Source organism: Vanessa cardui, chromosome 2, assembly GCF_905220365.1.
Source record: "Vanessa cardui chromosome 2, ilVanCard2.1, whole genome shotgun sequence".
NCBI lineage: Eukaryota > Metazoa > Arthropoda > Insecta > Lepidoptera > Nymphalidae > Vanessa > Vanessa cardui.
In genome coordinates, this window is record NC_061124.1 from 1,237,727 (window position 1) to 1,264,182 (window position 26,456).

Here is a 26,456-nt window from a genome sequence, read left to right on the forward strand (position 1 = left end):
CGAATCCTTTTCAATCCCTGCCTCAGTTGCGTTAATCCAAAACCAGCCATCTGTTTATTTTTGAGTATACTCGCAATGGATTTCCTTCAATATTTTATAATAAATTATAAAGGGTAATATAATAAGTAAATTAAATTTATAATAGCCCTTAGTGACAACTTATGTGAAATAGTATAACAAATACCTCATCTATTTTTAATTTTTACCCTTATGGATTACATAGTATTAATAGAATATATTCGGCTACTTAGCCCTTTTAAAAGTTATTTTATTTATATAGCCTTTGTTGTTTCGTAAAGATTAAAAATATTGAAATATTTTCGATACATAATTTGAAGGTGGTTTCATTTGTCATCATGACTTCAATCAGGTATTTTTCTTATACATCCACACTGGAATTCAGTTGTCACATATACTTCTTCTGTTATGGCTGTCTTTATGTTTGTTGTATCAATTTGTATGTCAATTATCAATTAACCCTTGTTAATAATGGCCTGGTGATTATTAAAAAGCAGAGCTTGGTGTGACTACTATCGATGTACAGTATAGTGTATGCGTGAATAATGGCTGCTGGCGGCGAAGATCTGTGGCGCGAGTGCGCGTCCTGGCTCACAAGATGTGGCTTATTACGGCCCGATCATAAGTCAAATTGGGACTCGAGTTCCATACACGACCTGGCATACACTTTACGAGATGGTGTGCTTCTCTGTAATCTGCTAAACGTGCTGCATCCAGGATGCGTCGATATGAAAGATGTCAATCAGCGCCCACAGATGGCCCAGGTATTTGAAACACGGCTATGCGACCTTCGCTCTAATTAACACTAAACCGTTATTATTTTAGTGTGCTGATATATAACTTTAATTAATGTTTTCTATACACTCATAAATTTCAAATGAAAAAACTGAAAGTAGTATTTTTTCTATATATATAAATCATTTAAAATTTAAATATAATATCATTCATTACGACAGGTCAAAAAACTGTTGACATAGCTCTAGAATAATAAAGAGGATGTTCTTTGATAGAGATGTTTTATCAATAAATGCTGTAACACATATATTCATTTACATTAATTATGCATGCCTTGATGAATGGCAAGCGGCCCATTGATGTCTATATCGTGTGTTAAAGCTATGCTGAGTATTCTATAGCTATATATGTGAGACACTAATGAATGAACTGCTCAGCATATAAATCTATATCCTAAAATATGTACATTATCTTGTCTTGAATACCATTTACTTAAGCTAGTGTACATCTTTATTTATTTATTAATTGCTTTTAATTTAACAACAAGGTAGTAAACATTTGACCTTTGTTAGCCTCTTAATTAATTAGATAAATAGATGGAGAGTGTACATAGGATACTGTGTTATATATAATGTATTGTATTCTGGTACATTTGAACTAATCTAATGTTATATCTTCTATAATATATATATATATATATATATATATATATATTATAGAAGATATAAATATATATATATATATATATATATATATATATATATATATATATATATATAAATGTGATACATCAACTTGTTTTTGCTGTTTTGAAATGAGATTGTTTTTTTTTTTTAATTAATAATATGTCCCAAATTTAAATACTATTTTTATATATAATAAAAAATAAATTAAAAATATGTATCATGACTTCAAATAATTTAAATTGATGTAATTTTTTTTACATAAAATAAATTTCTACTAAACTTGAATGGTACTAGGAACTGTGTTTGTGTCAATGTATGAGCCATAAATAAAATACTAAATTATAATATAGCTTAATTTCGGTTGACAACAACATGATTTGTTTAAATAAATAATATTATTGTATCATATCATAAATAATTTGTGCTGAGTATCGATTTTGTATCAAAAAAAGACCACCAGTGATTGCTATGAGATGAGATATAATTTTGAACTTAGTAACATTTACTAAACAAATTCTCCATTGTCCGCAGTTTCTTTGTATGCGAAATATAAAAGTATTTTTACGAACATGCCATGAAGTGTTTGAACTCAGGGAGACAGATCTGTTCGACCCGTCTATGTTATTCGACTTGTCCAACTTTCATAGAGTGTTGTGTACGCTTGCAAAGCTCAGTCAGTGCCCAAAAGCAATAGCAAGAAATGTTCAGTGAGTACATTAATAGTTTCCTTAAAATGTATTGCAATTTGGATATCAGATTTATTTATCATAAAATGATATTTACAGACCATTTTCTGCTAGAAGAACACAATCGGAAGAGGATATTTACAGAGATCTACAGGCCGTGTGAGTAGTTATTATTTATATCGTAGCGAACACATTAGTAAAAGTATTTATTTCAACCATATGCAATTGTAATAGCGCAAACCAAGCGACGGATTTACCGCCTCCCTACGAAGTGGTATCTTACGAAGAGCACGCGAACGCTATGGAGGTACCGTGGATACAGTTCACGATACCGAGCGTCACGTGCGAGGACCGAGTGGAGGAGATATACGAGGACCTCTGCTATGTCAAGTTCACCTCCGACATGCCTGAGGTGGCGTTTGATTGTCATTGACGCTTATCTTTATTTCTGATCGTTCACAAGTCATATATACAACCTGACTACCTATTCCCGATTTATTATTATTATGTAATTGAAAAAATATGATAGCAATGCAGTAACGTTGATGGTGTAGCTGATTATAATTTTATCATGTCTCGAACTGTCTTTCAAAGTCGATTTGTTTTAAATAGCTCGCGATAAAACTTATATTAATAAATATATCAATTTACAATTCAAACCTATATTTATCTCGTGTATTTGAGCAATACTTAAATATTTTGTCTGGATATATTTATTTTTTGTGATGTTTTTATCTTTATCACAAAAGTGCTTGAGTCCATTTGGTGCTTCTTAGAATGTCATGATTGGACGTTATCTATACCCCGAGTTTAAGATATCGTCAGATACAATTCACTTAACTACCAAGTGTACGATTTTTGAACGACGGTTCTGTATTTCACTGCGTGTTGTATGTATATATGTTTAGTTTTGAAGTAGAGTATAGAAAAAGGCAATAATTAACGTAAATATACCTTAGGTGTGTCATCATCACTGGCTTTTTAGTTGAGTGTTTTATATTTTAGTCGACTTTAAAAAAATATCATTTTTGTATTGACTACTAAATTATAATTTTAGTAAAAGCGCTCTCAGACAGACAGACGGGTGCATTTGGGGAATATTTGTATTCAACGTAATATAATTAAAACGTTTCGAACATTATTCTCGAAAACGTTATTTTTTTAATTTAATTTTTTTTTTAGTAACAAATATGATGTGTTATCAACATCAGTAATATTATTGCTTAATGGCAAGGCTATAGTATTTCATGCAAAAGATTCCTTTCCAATGCATTTTAATAAAGTTTAAAATTTATGTTGAATTTTATGAAATACAATATGCCTCGAGTAACGTAACTTCGTTCACTTTGGTTCCTTACGAAGCGTTTTACAAGGTTCTATTCAAATTATCACATTACATTCATAACTGAAAAATAACGTTACAAAACTATACAATAACGTAACGAAGCAACTATATCGCTGAAAAAATGTACACGATCTGTATACAAAAATGCAGCTGTTACGTTCTGGAAATAACAACAAACAAAAGTTATTTAACGTTTTGCTAGGAACCATGTGTGTTATCCGTTACAAATAGATCGAACGAAAGCATACGAGTAGCGAAAAGTTTACGAAAGAATGCTGTAACACGTAAACGGAACTTGTATTCCGATAAAATTATGGTAACCTATTTTTTCGTAAAATCTCGAATAGTAAGGAAATTATAAAAGTCGAATGTTTGTTATGGAGATTATATAAACAAAACAATTTAGTGTAACAACTAGATCAGTGGTTCCCAAAGTTGATAGGACCGCAACCCATCTAACAAAAACTTACATATTCCGCAATGAATATTAGACATCCAATTTACTTCGGTATTTATATATCAGTCTAAAATCTTGCCTAACTTAGCTTGATTAAACATCACACGAGACCAACTGTTATTCGCAACCCACACTTTGGGAAATGGTGTCCTAGATGATAATAAGCGATACATAATAGATACAGCAACAGTACCTAAATGTTCTATGATATAGAAAAGCAAATAAAATTATTGTTTCAATTTTATAAAATAATCCCAAATACGTGCTCTTAAAACTTTGAGATACGAATATATTTGTTTATGTATAAGAAGATTTTATTGTATTAAGACTTAACTATGAGATTTGAAACGTTTAGTCGAATCGGTATTGTTCTGTTTGTCTGAAAGAGATTCAAATGACTTTACGACGCATGAAGCAATCGCTCGTAGTACATACATACGTGCTTGAGCGTAAACTAACATTTCCAGTTCCTTAAGTATCTATTACCTTATATGCGATATATTTCCATTTAAATTATCTACGAAATGTGCAAATTCGTCGCTCTCGTTCGATCTGAGTCGGTTATAACTGGGACGCGTGCGCAGCGGCGGCGCGAGTGCGAGCCGAGAGGTGGGGGAATACGCGAGCTACTGCGCGCGCATCCACGACGAGGAGATCTACCACGACCTCTGTGCGGTCAAGGGACCAGCGCGCGAACCGCCCGCCGCCCCGCACCATCCGATCGCTTTCAGCGCAGTACGCGATTTTTTTTATTTTTTTTTTCAGCATTGAAGTAATGAGTTTATGATTTATTATTTTTCTGATTACGTATTAATGTGTTGTCAATTCGATACGGTCTAAGAAGAATTTATTATTATTATTTTAGGATGATAATAAACGATTAAATCAAGTCAAGATTTAATTCTATTTTTCTTTCTGCTCATAACTGCACTGTATTCGTATATAAAGTGAGTGACTAATTAATTATCATAATTTTTATGATACAATTCTTTCATTAGCGCTATAAAACTAACTTTCGTCCATCCTCTCGGGGGTATTATTATAATGTCCGATCCGATTGGTCGTCTCAACGTCGAGCTCTCACTGACGGTCCCATTTTCATGCCTCACTTGGAATTTTAAGTGTACGAGTAAAAGTTCCATATTACGTTCCGATCGTCGTTTGAATTATTCATACACTCATTACTTCCGATGCCATTTGATTTTTTGCCGCCATGTAGTTAGTTGTCTATAATGTTGATAGCAGAGAATGGTTAACGCTGTTTTATATTTAAATGCTTGTCGAATGCTTTTTTTTTAAATTCATAGACGTTCTTGTGTCTTTCAATTATATTTATTTAATTGTTTTTTTAATGTTTTCAGCTAGCGACGTCGTCGCACAGCCTAGAAAAGAGAGACTATGTTATTAGAGAACTGGTCGACACGGAGTGCAATTACGTGGACGTGCTCAGTAAAATAATTAAATACTTCCTGAGGCCGCTGACGCCTTATTTGAAACCTCAGGATATGCAAGTCATATTTTTTGGTGTCAAGGTACGTTATTTATATAATATAAATACTATGTATGATAAGCTCGGAGACTACTGTTATAATTAAAGTACTTACATATATATTAATGCTGAGTGCACAATAAATTATGTTACTTACACGATATATGCTCATAAGTCCTTCTGTAATTAGTATTATACTAGTTCTCGACCGCGGCTTCGCTCGCGTTTTGTGGTGATGGTTGTCATGTGTCAGGCAAAAAACGTAGCCTATGTCCTTCCTTGGAGATTAAGTTAGCCTCACATCAAATTTTATCAAATTCGGTTCATTGATTACTTGGTAGTAGGGCTTTGTGCAAGGCCGCCTGGGTACCACCTACTCATCAAATATTCTACCGCTAAACAACAGTACGCAATATTGTTGTGTTCCGGTTTGAAGGGTGAGTGAGCCAGTGTAACTACAGGCACAAGGGACATAACATCTTAGTTCCCAAGCTTGGTGGCGCATTGACGATGTAAGGAATAATTAATATTTCTTATAGCGTCATTGTCTTACCATCAGGTGGCCCATATGCTCGTCCGCCAACCGATTAATACCTGTTGACTTCCAAGCAGGATACATTAATTGAAATAATTGTATTTAATTAACATGACGTTGTATTTTTTAAATGTTAAAAAAGAGTAACTACTGAGTTTCTTGCCGGTTCTTCTCGGTAGAATCTACTTTCCGAACCGGTGGTAGCTTCACTTAATTGTAAAATGACGATTCATAAGTGCTTATAAAAGCCTACTTGAATAAAGTTTATTTTGATTTTGATTTTGATTCCATAAGAAAAAAAAAGTCGTGTAACAGCGACAGACAGACAGAGTTACTTTCACGTTTATAATATTATAATATATTTTTTCTGTCAGGATTTACACGACATTCACTCTGGCTTGTTGAGACAATTGCGACTCGCGACGGAGAACTGTGTGCCGGGCAACGGCGCCCCGAGGCTCGCGGACGTGTTCCTGGCGTGGAGGGAGAGGCTGCTGCTGTACGGAGACTACTGCTCCAACCTCACCAACGCCCAGGACACGCTCAAGGCACTCGACGCGAGGGACTCGACGTTCAGCAAGCAGCTCGCAGTAAGTATCATATGCCTTCTTTGTTTTTTTTTTGATGAGTCGAGATGGCCCATTGGTTAGAACGCGTGCATCTTAACCGATGATTGCGGGTTCAAACCCAGGCAAGCACCGCTGATTCACGTGCTTAAGTCTTTATAATTCATCTCGTACTCAGCGGTGAAGGAAAACATCGTGAGGAAACCTGCATGTGACAAATTTCATAGAAATTCTGCCATCATTATGTGTATTCCACCAACCCGCATTGGAACAGCGTGGTGGAATATGTTCCAAACCCACTCCTTAATGGAAGAGGAGGCCTTATCTCAGCAGTGGGAAATGTACAGGCTGTTACTTTTTTTTTTTTACTTTTTTGTTTTTTATACGTCTCGATCTAGATAGTGAAAGTGGAGAACGCCTCGATAAAAATAATGGCCTAAGTACACACACACTAGTATAGTGGTATGACGTTTGGTGACTGTCAAGCGTAGCCGTCACCGAGATAATAAGTCGGCTTGTTTGTTTTAGATCCTTTCGAAAACATTAACTTGCTGAGTCAGTGATTATTTCCTTATAATACTAACTTCATCGGTTGGCGTAATGCTCTGAAACTAGATATGTTAATAGTTGTAGCTTTCTCGCTGATAAACATTTACTTAGGCACGTTTTTAATCGAATCAAATCAATTGTATTCAAGTAAATTTCACAATGAAGCGTTTTTGAATCGTCAATAATTGAATGCGACCACCGTTTCGAAAAGCAGCTTGTAGCGAGAAGAAACGGCAAGAAACTCGCATAGTTGCTCTTTTCAAATAAACAGATTTACAATGCTGTTATTTACAGTAATTATTGTCCTATGATAAAACCCGAGCCTAACTCCAGGCGTCTTAGTGTTGGTGTGCGTACTTTAGTTCGTTTCGTGCGTGCTTACTGCTATTAAATCGACCTCCTACTTCCAGGTTTCGTAGTGGGGGCCTTTAACTGGAAGCGTTCGTTTTTGTTTATTAGTATTATGAAACGCCGTTTCGCACTAACCGAATTAAATTTATTCATGTGCTCAACTCATGTTTTGTAAAAATTTCTCTTCATTATTATAATATGTTACGGTGATATGACTCGGGAAACTATATCCTAGGAAAAGATAGGGATAAAAATATATTAAATTTGACATAAAAGATATATACATGTAATGTTTAAATTACGCAATCGTAACATAACAAATTTCAATAGATTTATAGTGGGTCGCACGCGAAACTTCGCGTTTATTCAACGGATTTTTAAAATTTACGAATTCTTTGACAGCTTTCGTTTTGATATAATGTCATTGTAAACTGACGACGTCTGTTCGCACGATCTACATTTTTTTTATACATCCATAGTGCCGCTCTCGACATGGCCAATAACTTCTTTCCACTCTCTAAAACTAATTTATTTTTAGGTAAATGATAACATTTTAATAAAATGAACTCTTTATTGGCACATCTACGGCTGGCTCTTTTCAAAATGAGATTATAACCATTTTTTTATGTGCAGCTATCTTCCTATAATCACTGGCACAAAACGTCGCTATTATTATTAATATATAAGATAGTACTGCAGAATATCAATAGTTAGAAGTCTTGTTAGAAGGGCGCTACCGCTGGGAGCCGGAGTATTACAGTCACAAGAGTGTAACGTCTTACTTCGTAGATAGCGCTTGTTGACGCTGTGAACAGTTTTCTATACCATAGTCTATTCCAGTCGACTGTGAAGATATACAAATCTTAGACTTACGAATATCATGCGATCTGTTGATAACTCGGCTTTATGTCAACGCTAGTTCTTGATCAACATGACTCTGTTTGGAAAACAATACTGTTTCAATTAACTACTTATATCCACTTCATTTTCAAGTCTAAAAGGTCTGAAACCATCGTCAACGTTCAAAGCGTAATTATTTGGATATTCATAATGAACTTCCATAGATTATTCAACCAATGATATTGCGTCAATTCGATGTCAAATGTTTTTTTATTTTAACATTGTCCTCTTGTTCCATCAAGATTTGATTATACATACAAGGCCAGTGTATAGACCGCTCATATGTACGGAATACTTGCAGCAAGTCGGCACGTTCTTCCTAGTATTTACGCTAACGAATCGTTGTCGATATGTAATTCGTAATCGTTCCAGAAATGTCAGAAGGAGCACAGCGACGGTCGCATCCAGCTGCGAGACATCCTCTCCGTGCCGATGCAGAGAGTGCTCAAGTACCACCTGCTTCTGGACAAACTCGTGCACGAAACGCAACCGGTAATGTGGCATTTTTTGCATTTAATGAAATAAATATATCGACATAAATATTTCTTAATGTTTACACTTATTATAAGATTTGTGAAACATTCAATCACTTCTTCGCTACTATTGGTTCTGTTCTTGCAGAGACTATCTTAGCTAAACAAAATCACAATTCAAATCACACAAACACAAATACGCCACTCATCAAAATTGTCCTCATACAAACCTTGTGATGCCGCTGAAGTCTCCAAAATTATCCATAATCTTGATATAAACTGTAGTACTGGGATCGACGGTATAACTACTAAAGCTGTAAAGTGCATTGGTAACCTAATAACAGACACTTTAACAAAATGTATAAACTATCACCTTGCTGAAGGAATCTTTCCAGATGCCTTAAAAGTAGCCAAAGTCATTCCTATACACAAATCTGGGTCTAAAAGTGATCCGAACAATTACCGGCCTATATCTGTACTTCCAGTCATTTGAAAAATTTTTGAAAAAGTTATATTTAAACGTTTAGACGACTACCTTATGTCTGTCGTCTTTCTTTACAAAAGACAATATTGCTTTCGCTCCCAATCTAGCACTCTCTCAGCCACAATTGATATAATAACAAAATTGCACACTAATCTCGATAAAAAAAACATTACTTTGGGGCTATTCATAGACCTCAAAAAAGCTTTCGATACGATAAGCCATTCGATATTGTTGAGTAAACTTAAACTTAAGCGTAGGAGTATCAGGAATAGCATACAAAATGTTTAAATCATATTTATGGAACCGTTATCAGATAGTTAAAATCGGGGAGTATCAAAGTAAACCTCACAATACTGGTAAGTTTGGTGTACCCCAAGGTTCCATATTGGGTCCACTACTGTTCTTAATTTACATAAATTCCAAACATAAGACTCCAATACAAGGTCATCTTTCCCTATACGCAGACGACACATGTCTATTTTATTTTGGTAGTAATTTAAACGAAATAATAAATCAAGCTCAACAAGATATTAACACACTAGTTCATTGGTTTCAACAAAATTTACTTACGATTAATGCATCTTAAACTAGTTACGTCATTTTTAAATCCAAGAACAAAAACATTCCAGTACACACTCCTCTCGAAATTAATAATCATAAACTGCAACAATTACAATCTGAAAAATATTTAGGATTTCGATTAGACGATTGTTTGAACTGGAAGGTACAGATTGACCACGTAAGATCAAAGCTCTGTTCTTTAATGGGTAAACTACGTAACTTCTTTCACTGTGTTCCGCGACAAGTGCGACTGATAATATACAATTCCTTAGTAAAACCACATTTACAATATTTAATTTAAATTTGGGGTTTTGCTCCAAAAAGCAACTTAAAGGACCTACAAATTGCACAAAATAAAATCATTAAAATATTATTTAATTACGATTATTTAACATCCACAGTCAAATTGTATAAGGAGACAAAGCTCATGAACATAAAACAATTACACGCATATGGCACTTGTATATTAATAAGAAAAATCCTGAATAAATCAATTAATTCACAAATCTCATTCACAAAAGTTCATCAGGCTCACACCCGTAGTAGCCGAAGGGGAGACCATATCCTATTACCTCAAGTCCGAACCGCTTTAGGTATGCGCACCGTGATCTTTGCTGGAGTACAAATCTATAATAAATTACCTAAAGAGATAAAAAATGCAAATTCATTTAACATCTTTAAAATTAAACAAAAAAAACATATAGTACATGACAATACGTTATTAAAATAAAATAAATAATATAAGCTAATACAAAAATAAAAAAATTAAATACAATAAAATTAAATTGAATAAAAATAAGGTATGAAATAAATAACTGATGATCAAACTGTTTTTGTTACTCTGTGTCTATGAGTTAATTACGTAGGGCTGCCGTTGAGGATGCAGAATGAAACCGAACGAATTTAACTTATACGTTTATTTAAGTAATTCAATTTAACAATTAATTATTTCTAATTTATAATACGTGACAGTCTGTTCGATGTCAGAACAAAAAGTGAAGTTCTGTAGTCTGAATTACATATTTATATACGAAATCGGTAAATCACTGAATGGTCCCCACGGTATGGTGATTCTTGGTAGCGCTCGATGTTCGGGAGGTCTTGCGAAACAAAGCAGCGACGCTGGCAACAGGTGGTAGCTTCAAGGAATGCATGGTGTGATTATTTCTCACGGTATGGTAATTCTTGGTAGCGCTCGATGTTCGGGAGGTCTTGCGATTATTTCTTAACAACTCCCTCCGCAGGATCAGCAGCTATTTGGAGACTTTTGTCGAAAATAGTGCTGATAGAGACATAGGATCTCTGGGGCTGTCCTGGACTTCTTGTGTTCTGGTTGCCTCATTGTCCTTCTGGTTGGTATTTCTTAAATGCATACATTTGCGACGAATGAGGACGATGCTAATAGTGAGTACTGATGCACCGATGAGTAGGTAGACAGGTATAGTCGTGTGATAGAGCGTGTCTAAGTTCGACAATTCCAAAGTCACTGGTTCTTGAGAGGCAATCCTGGTATTGGTTGAATGTAAGTGAGTCAAATCTATACTGTTCAATTTCAAGATGTTCTTCGCTGTCGCTTTGTATGGATCTTCATTACTATATTCTATATTCAACATTTTCAAAACTTGTCCTTTTACTTGATCATGGTGGTTAGTGATGGTGAAGATGGACGTTTGTAGAGCACACCCTTTAGGTATTTCAGCTAGATAGCTTCCGAGAAGGTTTTTGTATTGATCTTGAGAACAGGTTAAATGAACTTTCGTTAAGTTGGGAAAGCTCAGAACATAGTGACGATCATCCAATTGTTCCATGGCTTGAGAAGATAAGATTACTGGAGTAACCCGACAGGTTTCATGGATATGTTGCTGGAGTATAAGATGTTGAATGCAGCTCGTTTGCTCTCCATAGTGTCGGTTTAAGTTGTCCTCGCAAAGATGACCGTGACTGTACTTCGGACATTCTGTCTCTATATACAGTAGATCTTTCTCGTGAATTGCTACGTATGGATAGGTAGGGATTATAATTTTATCATTACTATTAGGGGCTAAGGACAATTTGTAAAGGATGTAGTTATTGGGATTCATGATTGGAAACTTAATTACCAAGATTATATCATTATCTTTATAATAATATCCTAATCTTAATAGATCTAAATATTCCCTAAAATTAATATCTAGCACTACATTTGAATTGTATAAACCTTTTAGTTTATTTAACATAACTATATAAGTGTCGTAATCGAGAACGGAATAATGGATGCTTTTAGCTCTTATGAATGCCAATAGATTCTGTAGTTTTGACAACTCTTGTGACAAATTGTCTATGTCATCACCTAGTATTGTAAGTAGCTGGGCTAAATGAAAATACTTAATTGCATCTTCTTCTTTCCTAACATCATTATCTAAGATGGTTTTAATAATGTTCTCTATTTTCCTCTGGTTTTCTACTATCCTATCTGTAACATTTGAACTCTGAGATGCCCACTGCTTGCTTAAACTTATTTGATGATTTATTTCAATGGCTAAGTTATTTTCGTTCTTTTGTAGAATAGCAATGGCATTTTCGTACTTTAGTGCGTCCGTATAATCTAAATTTCCGGAGATACTTTTGATTATGGAACCAAGACCGTTAACGAGGCCTCTTTTTGAACGTTTTCCTTGAAAGGTTAACAGTTGCTCTGACATGTCATTTAATTTCGTTGCAAGAAATTTGATATGCGGGGCGTAAAGTAACGAAGTTTTATTATTTAAGTCAGGTGCTAGGTTGCTTAACTTCTCTCGAACGGATTCTAACCTATTTCGCACATTATTTAAATTTATAATTTGAACAAAAGAATGGAAATGGGAAATTATTCTAGTAGGTCCTAGGTTGAAGGGGAGAATACCCGGTCCATTTTTTAAGCTTTCAAGTGTTATCACGTCTGCTTGTCCCAGCTTCAGGATCTGAGCCAGCATTAACGCGAGTAGTGTTTTCTGTATCCTGTAACAAACGAGCACTATTAGGTACCCGTTTCAGGCGCGACTTGGGTACGGGTCCTCTCTTTCTCTTTGTATAAATATGTATAGGTAAATCTGTTACAACCGTATCGTTCGTATAGCGGGCAGCTAATTTCTGTCTATTAGCTAGGGGATTTCTGACATAGATTCGTTGATCAGGTGCATATGTTTGCTCAGGCTCGCGATTTCTATTGATGTTCTCGGTTATTTCAGTACGACGCTGAAGGGCGGTTTCATTAATGATTTCGTATACCTTTAACATTCGCTTACGGTGATCTAGTATATATTCCTGCAATAGGTGCTCTGTTATATTCATGTCTAAAGGATCTCGCGGATCTAAATGACCAGTAATTATTTCTATTGGGCGACATTTCGTGAAAGAATGGATTGAACTATTATATGCCATTACAGCGTACGTCATAAGGTTGGTAACGGATTCATTGCGGTGTTCTAATTTTAAGATACGCAAGTGTTCGAGTAGGGTATTATGAAAGCGTTCTATCATTCCATTTTCATTGGGTGTATTGGGGCATATTCTATGATGTTCAATTTTGTGTAATTTAATGAATTCAGAAAATAGTTGATTTGTAAATTCAGGGCCATTATCCGTAATGTATTTAAGAGCCATACCATGATGGGAAGAGAACTTTAATAAAGCCTGAACTACACTAACGGCTGTAGCATCTCTCAAAGAATATGCTTGTGCATATTTCGAGAATGCATCGATAATTGTTAGGTACTTGTTACTATCTACGCTGAATAAATCCAAGTGTACAACTTCCATAGGCTTGGTAGGTGGTGGTACAATTTCATATCTAGGTCTTACAGGATTTCGGTCATATTTTGCCTGACCGCAAATAAGACACTCATTAATGAATTTTGTCACTTGGTTTTTCATTTTTGGCCAGAAATAACGTTTAGACAGAGCTAAACAACATTCATTAATGCCTCTATGGTTCGTCTTGCCTTCATGATAGTTCTTAATAATTTCTTGTTGCTTTAGGTAATCCTTAACGTTTTCAACTTCTAATTTGGAAAGAACTAGGTTCATTGCGGAATTTTTGAAATACTTTTGTATAACCGGTATAATTTTGTACATTTCAAGCGGGGGATTAATTAAGATTCCTGTTTTTATACGTGGTGTAACGTATTCTTTTATGGCATCTATTACATCTTGTTCTAGGTTTGATTTGGAGATTTGTATGCAAGTTTTTGTGTAAGTTTCAAAAGGGTGAGTTATGTGAGGTCTACTTTTAATATCGCCAACAACGTTAAATACGATTTGTCTGCTAAATTTGTTAAGGGGATCATCAGTAATAGGGACTTCTAGTATAGGGCTTTCTGCATCGCTATGAATACTGTCGGTTCTTGAGTCGATACTTCTGGTTCTTTCTGAATCAGATTTGTCTGAGATGTTAACGACAATAGAACTAGACTCTTCATTATGGATTTCTATTCGTGATAGGGCGTCGGCGTTGGAATTAATTTTCCCTGGTTTATAAATGACTGTGTAATCATATTCACTTAGGCGTAGTCTCCAACGTGTTAAGCGCGAATTGGGCTCTTTCATGTTCATTACCCATTGCAAAGGCCGATGGTCTGTCATAATTTTAAACTTCCTACCAAAAAGATAGGGTCGAAAGTATTTCGTTGCCCACACAATGGCGAGTAATTCCTTTTCTATCGTACTGTAGTTTATTTCGCTTGAATTAAGCGTTCTCGATGCGTATGCTATTGGTTTATCTGATCCAATGGGGCCTTGAGAAAGAACGGCTCCAATTGCTAAATTCGAAGCATCTGTTGTGAGTATAAATTCCTTTGAAAAGTCCGGATATTGAAGGATCGGATCATTGACAAGTAGAGTTTTACACTTTTCAAAGCATTGGATATAATTCTGATCTTGGACAATTTTGGAACCTTTCTTCAAGCATTGGGTCAGAGGCTTGGTTATTTTAGCAAAGTCTGGTATGAATTTTCTATAATAACCAAGTAATCCTAAAAAGCGTTTTATTTCTGTACGGGTATTAGGTAAGGGGTAATTCTTAATTGCCGATATTTTGTCAGGGTTAGGTTTTATACCATCCTTGCTAATAACATGCCCAAGGTACGCCGTTTCTAGTTTTAGGAATTCTGATTTGTCCATCTGTATTTTAAAATTTGACTCACGTAATTTCTTAAATACTTTTTCTAGGTTAATTATGTGCTCCTGAAGGGATGTACTAAATACTATTATATCATCTAGGTATACTAGACAAATAGTATTCTGTAGCTCTCTCAACACATTGTCCATGACTCTCTGAAAAGTGGATGGACTATTTTTAAGGCCCATAGGCATGCGTAAGAATTCAAAATGGCCGTGTTCAACATTAAAAGCTGTTTTAGGTATATCTTGGGGGTTCATTTCTACTTGATAGAAGCCACTAGCAAGGTCTAAGGTTGTGAAATATTGGCAATTACCTAATTTATCTAATACGTCGGCTATATTAGGAATGGGATACTTGTCGTCTACGGTCTTTTCATTGAGTTTTCGGAAATCAACTACTATACGCCATTTAGCTTTCCCTGACGCGTCTGCTTTCTTAGCTACAACCCAAATTGGGGAGCTCCATGCTGAATTCGAAGGCCTAATGATTCCCTGTTCTAGCATCTTACCTATCTGTTCTTGTACTTCCTGTCTGTGGACATAGGGATACCGATAACTTTTTGTGTAAACCGGAACCTCATCAGTTGTTTTAATCGAGTGCTTTACTTTGTTGGTGAAAGTTAAAGGCTCTCCTTCTAAGTAGAAAACATCGGCATACTGCGCACAAAGCAGCTCTAAGTTCGTACGTTCTTCGATATTTAAGTGATCAGTGCGTAGACGCGAAATTACTTCTTTTATGCGATCTTGCTGTTTATTGGCAGGTGTACACTGTACGTTATACATTTCTGCAGAGATTGCTCGGTCCATAGAGAATATGACGTCGCTTCGACTTGGATTGGTTACTTCAACTATTCCCCTGTTATTCGAAACGGTAGTTAAGCATTCGCCTATAATACAATTTGAAACGGTTTGTTCTTCTATAAATGCATGTCCGTCATGAATATTTATCGGAATCCTAAGTAATTTCGAAGTATTCGCTGGTATAATGTCCTCATACAAATTCGCGTTGCGGGAATCATATACCTTAATCGGATTTGAAGCGGTTTTAGTTTTTAGCAATTTGTTCTTATAATCTATTACAGCCTCCCACTTATCTAATAGGTCTGTACCAATAAGCCCATCGAAATAATCATGGAACTTATAAATGTAAAATGTCGTATTATCCGAATCATTAAATTCTTTAAAGCTAGGTAACGTAATTGAATAGTAATTTCTAGAGGTGGCGTGAATATTCTTAACTTCAAAAGGATCGTAATTTACTGGTAAGTTACTATAGTATCTTTCCACTACCTCGGGACACAGAAAAGATTGATTTGCTCCTGTATCTATTAATAGTTTCATAGGAGGTGATGCGATTTGAATGTACGGAAGCTGACGTTGGGTTTGAAGATTAATTTCTATTTTAAGGTGTCGGACTTCCGGTCCTTCGAAAAATCCTGCTCGTTTGTTTTAACGCTATCGGCTTCCACTTGGGGTGTTTCTGTACAATTTTCTAAAGGTTCCTGTACGGAATATTCATAGGGTTGCTGGTATTCTACGTACTCGCTAATATCGTAATAAGGATCGTAATAATCGGCATATTCATCGTATATAGAATTGTCAATGAAACTATTGTAATTTACTTCTTTAGATTTAAAGTAGTTCGTAGGGGGTGGGTTCCCGGATTTTGCCCAGTTATGTCCTGTAATTGTTGGTTGTGTAGGCGGCAATGGTCTTGTAACATAATGGCTTACTCCACTCATAGGACGTGGTTGGTTAACAGCTTGGTGGTTAAGACGTGAACCTATTTGAAAGTTATTTTGTTGAGGGTTATAATTTGGCGGTGACGATCTAAAAATTTGTTGCGTATGTGTTGGACCGAATTGGCGGGGTTGATACCGATTCTGTCTCCATTGCGGTGTAGATGGTGGAACGAAATGAGGGCGTGAAGGGCCAGGTATATTAAAGTTAAAAGGTTTAGGCGTGGGCATTGAAAACTGTTGGTTAGGCATTTTATAGGCACTTACAAAATGATTTGGTACGGACATAGAATTTATAGATTTTTTGTCAGGTAATTTTTGGTTCCGATTTTGTAGGTACATAGTATTCATCTCCTCGTGTACGAATTCTAATGCCTTTTCGATGGTCTCAGGGCGCATGCAACGTATGCGCGATCCTAAGGGATCGTTCAAACCTCGCAAATACGCTTGAAGCGTTAATTTACGATAAAGATCTCGTTTAGCATTAATGGTGGTCTCAAGGGTATCATGCAGGCTTACATAGGTCATTATAGTACTGTATAGATTCTGGCAACGCTCATAATACTCCTGCGCGGTGCTAGAACCTTGCGATAAAATAGCTAAATCGTTATATAGAGCGGTTTCATCTCGTTGGTCCGCGAAGTTGTTCACTAAAGCAGTTCGAATGCCTTGCCAGTCGGATGGAATCCCATTAGAATTAATTAAGCGAGCAGCAGAGCCTGTTACTTTGTTAAGAATTCCGTTGAGAAGAGCACACCTACTTAATTCACTACTACTATCACTACAAAACTGTCCTACCAATTGATCACATAATTTTAAAAATCTAGTAAGTACATTTGGGTTCCCGTCGAACTCGGGTACCAACCTTAAGGCTTTATAAATGGTGTCTAACTCAGACATTTCCGTTTGTTCTTCTATACTACTTAAACTAATATCTCTTCTATTATCTACGAAAGTTTGCCTACTACTAATAACTATCCTAGGTTCCTTCGATTTTCTTAAATGAAAAATCTTGGCAAATTTTATTAACACACAGGTTAGTTAGGCTAGGATTGAGCAACCACTAAAAAGAATCTAGTGTACTCACATGAACATGTTTCGGTCTCTCTGCGTTATCGATGTCTGGATACCTCTCGTGCAGCACTACTCGTAGATTCGGATGCTACGGATGCAGCAGCTAGACAAGCTACGGCGGGGCTTCACGCGATTACGGAAATCTTCTACGCGAAACGTTCCGCGAGCATCCTACCGACTGCGCCAATTACGTAGGGCTGCCGTTGAGGATGCAGAATGAAACCGAACGAATTTAACTTATACGTTTATTTAAGTAATTCAATTTAACAATTAATTATTTCTAATTTATAATACGTGACAGTCTGTTCGATGTCAGAACAAAAAGTGAAGTTCTGTAGTCTGAATTACATATTTATATACGAAATCGGTAAATCACTGAATGGTCCCCACGGTATGGTGATTCTTGGTAGCGCTCGATGTTCGGGAGGTCTTGCGAAACAAAGCAGCGACGCTGGCAACAGGTGGTAGCTTCAAGGAATGCATGGTGTGATTATTTCTCACGGTATGGTAATTCTTGGTAGCGCTCGATGTTCGGGAGGTCTTGCGATTATTTCTTAACAAGTTTGCATTTCTTATCGCTGTTTTGTACACAATTATTGTTGCTTTGAGGGTATGTTTTAAATTTCTTGTTTAAAGCAAAATTGATTGTAAGAATATGTTAAACTGGTGATACATATATTATGATTGTCGAAGTTATAATTTAAAAAATGTTTATAGTCATAATTTTCTCAAGTAAGTGAAATGTAATTTCTTTTTGAGAAATAAAGTATCTTTAACCATATAAAGAATAGTAGCCCAAGGGGTCAAGTTCGATCCTGCGACTTTTTACATCGTCAGGCGGTCCGTAAACCCAATTATGGGCGCGGTGCGCAATTGACGCTTCACAACACAGGATAAATAAATTTAATTTTATATTCTTAATGCAGCTATGATTGCTGTAAAAGAGTATATAACGATTTTTCTCGCCACAATACACTACACAAATACACAATATCCGTAAAACTAATCAAGGAATCATTTGAAAGCGCTTGTTTGCCCTTATCGTATTTTTATTTGTATTTAATCAACGAATTTCTTTTTTAAATAAGATTTAGCCCTCCTGCCGATTTGTGTACAATTGAGACATGTATTGTAGAACCATGAAGAGTTCCGGGGGCTGGAGCGCGCCAAGGAGGCGATGGTGGACGTGGCGCAGTACATCAACGAGGTGAAGCGCGACAGCGAGGTGCTGACGCTGCTCGCTAAGGTTCAGGTAAGCACGACACTGCTCAATCAACTCCTAAGCGTTCGCTATATTATGGTGTGAGCCAACAAACCAGACAAGACGCCCCCCCCCCACCTAACCGATTTAATTCATGTCTGTCTTTCTCAAGGGAATCTAGCCAAGGGATATATGTACACTATTGCGATTCGTTGTATGGGTATTCTGACTCGACCGGAAAGAGTTCAGTTTACAAGTTTAAATATGAGACAACTTTTTTTTTTTTTTTTTTCTTTTATATGAGACAACATCACATACATTACTCTGATTCCAATGTAAGTAGCTGAAGCACTTGTGTTATGGAAATCAGAAGTAACGACGGTACCACAAACACCCAGACCCAAGGTAACATAGAAAACTAACGGTAATCTACATCGACTCGGCCGGGAATCGAACCCGGGACCTCAAAGTGGCGTACCCATGAAAACCGGTGTACGCACCACTCGACCATGGAGGCCGTCAAAACTTACAATTTTGACGACCAAAAGTTTACAGTTCAGCTTTAAAAAAAGATTAAAACATATCTGACAAGTGGCGCCCCCCAGGAGAGCATAATCGACTGGGAGGCGGGCGCGCTGGGCGCGGGCGGCGCGGGGCTGGCGGCGTACGGGCGCCTGCTGCTGGACGGCGAGCTCAAGGTCAAGGCGCACGAGGACCAGAAGCTGCGCTCGCGATACGTCTTCGTGTTCGACAAGCTCATGCTGCTCTGCAAGCCCGTCAAGGTGATCTACCCGACCGTAAATATCACACACACTACTAACGTAGCTTTGCGTGCGCCCTCCTAGAGCGTAGCTGGTCCGTCCCGCTAGTGACTTGTGGATTGAGTTCGATCCGAGTATCCCCTTGCACGCATGCACGCGAGTACTGGACGAGGTTACACCGCATGATGCGACCGACTCGTTTCTTGACGAAATGTTTGGAAAGAAATTGTTTATAGAAAATCAGTCTGATTTTTTTTAGTACTTCTTAGTTTCTCTTTTGTAAACCAAAGTAATGGTATTTCCATTAGTAGATTTATAAACAGTATTTTATTCGTCTAATCGATGTTAGAGAGCATGTCCTTATTATTTTTTTTGAAATAAATATTTGATATGAAAGTATATATAGTGACGATTAAAGTGACGTGCGAAAGCGCGAGTAGTGGCGCGAGTAGAGGCGCGAGTAGCGGCGGTAGTGTAGCGAGCGTGTGGCCGCAGGACAACCAGTACTCGTACCGCACGGGCATCCGGCTGGCGGAGTACCGCGTGGAGGAGGGCGGCGGGCGGCGCGCGCTGCGCGGCGACGCGCGCTGGACGGCGCACTTCTACCTCGTGCGCCGCTCCAAGGACTCCACCTTCACGCTGTACGCGCGCACCGACGACTGCCGCCGCAAGTGGCTCAAGGCCATCAAGGACGCCATGTACGTTGCCCCGCCAGTCGACAGCGCGAAGCGAATCCGTATACTGTGCGAATCTCTTTAACACGGTCGATCCTCCCTCGACAGAGACAACCTGGAGCCCCCCGGCTGCCGAAGCACGAACCACAAATTCGTCCTGCACACGTTCCAGAAGCCCGCGACGTGTCACCACTGTTCCAAATTTCTCAAGGGCAGAATATTCCAGGTTCGTCATGGTCGCTGCTGTTGATACCCTAATGTCCGTAGCGATGCAGGCGGCAAGACAAGATTTGTAACCCTCGTGTCCGTGCAGGGCTACCTGTGCTCGGTGTGCAACGCGTGCGCGCACAAGGACTGCATCGCGCTGTCGGGGCACTGCCGCGGCGGGCTGGCGCCGGCGCCGCCGCTGCCGCCGCACGCGCACCAGCCGGACACGGCGCTGCACTACTACATGTGGTGCGTGCGTACTGCGTGCTCGTTACGTGCTCGTTGCGCGCTCGTTGCGCGCTCGTAGCGTCGGCGGGAGGTTGTGTCTGACGTGCGGTCCGTGGCAGGTACGTGGGCGAGATGGGGCGCGAGACGGCGCGCGCGCGGCTGGAGCGGCGCGTGGACGGCACGTTCCTGCTGCGCGTGCGGCCGCGCGCCGTGCAGAGCCTGCCGCCGCCCTCGCACAACGACACGCACTACGCGCTCTCGCTCAAGTACGTGCTACCTACACTCAAATGGCCGCTTATTACGAAATTTATCATGATGTAATACTGTCAATGAACCGGATTGATCACTTAATGAAGCAAAAAGAAAGTAGAGAAAGTCTAAGTTCTAACCGCCTGGCCACGGGAAATTCGCTGACGCAAAATTTCGCGCGGTGCGAACGGCGTAGCGTGTACATTGCTATACGTTTGTCTCATTCGCAAGACGCTTCGCGTCCGCGAATTTCCCGTGGCCAGGCGGTAAGATGTGTACGCATCTTTTAAGCCGTAGAACCTCTTGTCTCTCTCTGAGCTTCATGGAGGTATATTCGTGACATATCTTTAGTAGTTATTTTTATTGTGTACTATAATTAGGTATTTCAAGTTTTCATTATTAATTGATGCAACAGAACGGACAACACCGTGAAGCACATGCGCGTGTGCCGCAAGCCCATCGACCAGGTGCCGCACTACTTCCTCTCCGAGTCGCGGTTCTTCCGCAGCATCGTGGAACTGATCTCCTACTACGAGAAGACCAGCTTATCTGAGAATTTTGTCGGGTAAGTTACTCCTTGGAGATACATATATTTGATTGTACCAAACAGAATATATTAAAGTGTTTATTACATTAAGCGACTAAAATGTGAGCACGTTCAATATATGTATTCAATAATAACAGTTCCTATGTGTCCTAGGCTAAACTCCAATCTACGCTGGCCTTTCCGGCGAGTGGTGGCAACGGTCATACACGATTTTCGTCCGCTGGAAGCATCGCAACTGGCGCTACGACCCGGAGCAAAGGTGTTAGTGCTCAGCAAAGAGGGGGACAGCCGCGGCTGGTGGAAGGGACGTACGCTCGACAAGGTACGAGAAGTGGGACTATATCACAAGTTAAATATGTAAATATGTAAAGTATGTCACTACACGGTGATATTCGGCAACACCCACACAGACGGTCTAGAACTGCGCCGTATCAACTCGTGCAATTGTCGTTCCAGGGCGACAACCGATCGGGCTACTTCCCCAAGGAGTGCGTGCGCGAGGACCCCGAGTGCATCGGCGCGCTGGACTGATGTCAGCTGTGCGTGGCCGAGCGCGAGCGCGCCGCGCCGCCCGCGCCCGCGCCGCGCCACCGCGACCACGACCACGACGACCACGCCGACCACGCCGACCACGATGACCACGACGACCTCGTGTGAGCGCACGCGCACGCACCGCGCCGATACGTCTCGGTAATTTGAAATCATTTCTTACATTTCAGGTGAAAGGACATTTCACAAGAAACTACAGATCATGTCCTCGACCTTCGTAGTGACACGCATACGTGGGGGCGTATATTAATTTATTGTGTAAAATGATTCTGATAACTTAGACTTGATAATAAATTATATTTAAAGTAAACTTTAAAGTGAAGTGCAAATCTGTGTTGATCATAAAATTTACGAAGTATGAGACGAACAAAACGACGTATGGACTAAGTGTTACTTGTTGTGCTAATATGATAAAATGCTTTAAATACTCGTGCTTTACAATATAGAATTCTATGTCGAATGTACGAGGGACGATTGTCCTTTAATTTATAAAGAAATCTATTTAATATTGCATGTGCAATATAAGAAATTTTATGTAGGAGTCGCGCGGGCGGGTTTTAGTCTGTATGAAGTATATCTTGGCGAGCGAGGTGATCGATATGAAATGTTGTTGTTGATGTTCTAGAACCGAGTCAAATGTATATTTATTTTTGTGAACTATGTAAGTTATTTTTTCAAGTCATAGGTAATACTTAGATAGATATAATAAAATGTTACAATCATATCCTATCAATGCAATTTCAATGCACACTTCATTGCTTATACATACGTGTTATGGAAACTTCTTCCTTACTGTAGTTAGATGTTGAAATCGGAGTACTACGGAATTGTTCGTCTACCATATTTTTACTATAATATTACTAAAGAGTAATATTTGATGTATTAGGAAATATACAATGTGAGTTTACTTGATATGCATAGTTTATGTCATAGCGATATATTACTACTTGTTATATGATTCAATTGTATAGAAAATTAATGTGTATGACAAACATATGCACAAATAAATAGACTGTCTTAATATTTGAAGCAGTACTCAAATCGCTTATTGGCAAGAAAGTGATGCTAGGCACAAAATAAATTGTAACTTAACGATTCAATATTGAATATAAAGCGTAAGGAGTAATTATGTTAAAAATTATATTTTTCATTCAGAACTGTCAGATATTGTGATGAATCTACGAAGAAAATATATTATTTATTACTAGTGCAACTGACTAGTTAATAAATAATAAAAATGCGTTTACGCATAATCTAATAAAAATAAGTAAATGAAACTATTCATAGTTAAATATTTCGATACATAATTCTTAGTTAAAAGTTATTGACAGAGTTTATAGAAGTTTACAATGTGTCAAACAAAAACATTTGGTCTAAAACAGCAAGGATTCTTTAGTTTATAGCTCTCTTCTAGAACTCTTATATTTTTTAAATGATGCCTATTCAACTAAATTCTATGTAAGCACTTTTTTATTTTGTATTCGTTTACAGTTATTTAAAATGTATTTCCTTCATTGCTCAAATTTATATCTGACACGTCAAACAACAGATAACTGCCATTTTCTTTATAAAACTTTTTGTACATGAGCTAATTGATTTAGTATAATAGATAGTAATTTTGGTTTGAATGGTACCATAATGTTTTAATGAAATCGTTATAAAGTGAGAATGTGTGCCAAACGAAACAGTGAAACATACATTTAATTACAGATTCAATTATATAAATATATCTTAAAGTAAATTTTAACTGCAATCAATATATAACTCCTATTTATTTTAAACTGTCAATGACAAATATATATTTTTTTACTTTACGATATTCTAGATTTCGCCCATTACAGTATTTTAGCTATACATTCCAAGACAAATAAAAACTAAATATAAAATAATATTAATTGAAATAAATATTTACTGATAATATTAATGTTCTTAATCATTGTATCTCTCTATATATTGATGAGTTTAAATTTGTTACACAATCTATATGAACAAATAAATTTCGAATAAATAATGTTACACTATCCGGCATTATCATGACACTTTACTTTAATGCTTTTAAGTTATGGTAATATTAAATAAATATAATTTTAATTGTAATTGGAACAAACAAAAATGGAAATTATTATTTTAAATAGTTGATCAATATGGTTAAAATTAATAAATGAACTTACTGATAAAAATATAGACAAAATGTTAATGATCAATTTCAATCTAATGTTTGGTTGACATATAAGCACAAGTGTGACTCGAGTCTCGACTTAAGTAAATTGGCAAATTTTGTCTTGTCAAACTTTTTCATAATTATCTCAAGTTGTAAATAAAAGTTTTCATAGTTTGCAAATATGCACAAAAATTTACAAATATTTCAGTGTGAACACCAAAATCGACCCACCAATGATCTATGTATTTAAGTTTAATTATGAACCCAGTGACGATTAATAAATAATATAATTTTACAGTAGAATTTATAATATTGTATTGTAAATAAATGTCTAATCAAATATAAATGGAAAATGTTTAAAACAAACTGTTTAAATATTATTAAAATTGGTAATAACGAGAGTAATACTATATATTGTAGATTAGATATTTTCAAATGAGACAAAGATTTTGTCTTGTCACTATTCTCTCTAACTAGACAACATAAATGGATTATTTATAACTGTTTGACTAATTTTCATAATGCATCATCATCAATGTTACTCGTTCATGTATTACGAAAGTTATGAAATAATATAAAATCTAGTCCGTCTAATATTACTAACATAGTAAATATGAAATATAGGAGAGATTGAAGATCCGAATGATGATATTGTTGCTCGGTCTGTGGAGAGTTGAAAGGGATTCGTTGTTAGTCGATTGTAAATTCGAAATCGATTTATTAAAATTAAATCAGCAATACCTTGATGTGAAATCTCTTAGTAATTTATATCATACTAATTAAATTATTAAAAAAAGGTACCTATTGATAACTTAATAAAACAATGTGCAAATATTTCATATCTGATATAAAATAAACATATATGACCTTGTTTATGCGTTTGTGAAGTTATGTAAATATAAAAAAAAATATCTTTATTAATAACAGAAGTGATATCGGAAAGAAGGCGCAGAGGTTGTTATGAAGTGAAATGATATTGGTAGTCGTAGGGGAAACAATCTTTGTTGTGACAATGTATAGATGTATATTTTTAATACACGACTCTTAATTATTTATCCCTGTAGCATGACTTTGTAAAAGAATAAGAATATTGTGTTTTTTTTTGCGACGTTTTGCTTTATATTCGATTTTTGCCTATACTTTGCATATAATAAATTTTAAATGTGATTACAAACAAGGGAAACGTAACAGAATAATTGGGAATAGACAAATAATGTATATTTTTCTTATAATGGCAATGTACGTGATCAATAGTGACCTATTGATCAATACTTGATCGATATGACCTCTTGGAATCAAACGCAAAATTAATGTTAACAATAAAAACAAAATATTAATTATATATCGTGCCAAAATATTAAAAAATATAAATCACTGATGATCTCTTAAACGTGCTAATATGATTTGATTACTATATATCTATATACTGAGTATCCAATTCCATGTACAAATACCAATAGAGTTATTTTTATTAAATTAATCTATTTTCCTCTATAACGTATTGTAGAAATGTACCTATCTCATAATGTACCTATCGAAGAGTTTTTAATTTTCCATAGTATGAATTAGGTTCTTCCAAGACTGTATGTATTTTAAAGTTGACAGTTATTTATAATATCAAAATGTAGTTATATGTAGCAAATGAACAGACTAAGAAGATGTATACTTAGAAATTTATCGTACAAAAATGTTCGTAAATGGTATATGTAATCGATAATGAAATGTAACAACAGTTATGTAATTCACATCGCCAGGAGCTCCCGTAATGCGAAACAGATATTAGCATTAGTTAGTATTGTTTGATATTCATGAATTTGAAAGCATTATTTATAATAATATTAATTACATTTGTCTCTGTTGGTACGGAATATTGTCGGTGCTAGCTTTATTTTGTGTTCAGTACGCTTTTTATTTAGTGGACAAGAGCACCCGTGGAGCAGATGTTGTGTAAATGTATTTTGATTTAATTTATGTTCACCTTTGTAAATATATTATGTATACAGAAATCGCATATCTCATTGTTCTGTAGTTAAATAAGGTGCCTCCACAATAAATACAAAGTTGGAGAATTATGAGACTTTCATTTTATTTACCT

The 26,456-nt window shown here is 36.6% G+C and overlaps 1 protein-coding gene across 2 annotated transcripts; it reads left to right on the plus strand.

Moving 5' to 3' along the window:
• The first annotated feature begins 398 nt into the window (after positions 1-398).
• LOC124535832 (protein vav) lies at positions 399-26,431 on the plus strand. Of its 2 annotated transcripts, none has more exons than XM_047112212.1 (16): positions 399-782; positions 1,971-2,146; positions 2,225-2,284; positions 2,360-2,537; positions 5,289-5,459; positions 6,326-6,541; positions 8,690-8,809; positions 18,920-19,036; positions 19,591-19,782; positions 20,242-20,444; positions 20,529-20,646; positions 20,734-20,876; positions 20,975-21,121; positions 21,520-21,669; positions 21,805-21,973; positions 22,108-26,431. In XM_047112212.1, exons 1-16 carry the CDS (start codon positions 564-566, stop codon positions 22,180-22,182), a joined length of 2,454 nt encoding a protein of 817 aa, XP_046968168.1. In that variant the 5' UTR covers positions 399-563; the 3' UTR covers positions 22,183-26,431. The 2 variants fall into 2 exon arrangements, with proteins under 2 accessions (XP_046968168.1, XP_046968177.1); XM_047112221.1 differs by lacking the exon at positions 2,360-2,537 and adding an exon at positions 4,512-4,662.
• Positions 26,432-26,456: the final 25 nt, after the last annotated feature.

Bases quoted from the DNA above. Each gene is read 5' to 3' on its own strand.
- LOC124535832 (XM_047112212.1), top strand. From the start codon at position 564: ATGGCTGCTGGCGGCGAAGATCTGTGGCGCGAGTGCGCGTCCTGGCTC. The intron at 20,647-20,733 runs GTTCGTCATGGT...GTGTCCGTGCAG, and splicing joins TCAAGGGCAGAATATTCCAG to GGCTACCTGTGCTCGGTGTG. The intron at 20,877-20,974 runs GTGCGTGCGTAC...GGTCCGTGGCAG, and splicing joins GCGCTGCACTACTACATGTG to GTACGTGGGCGAGATGGGGC.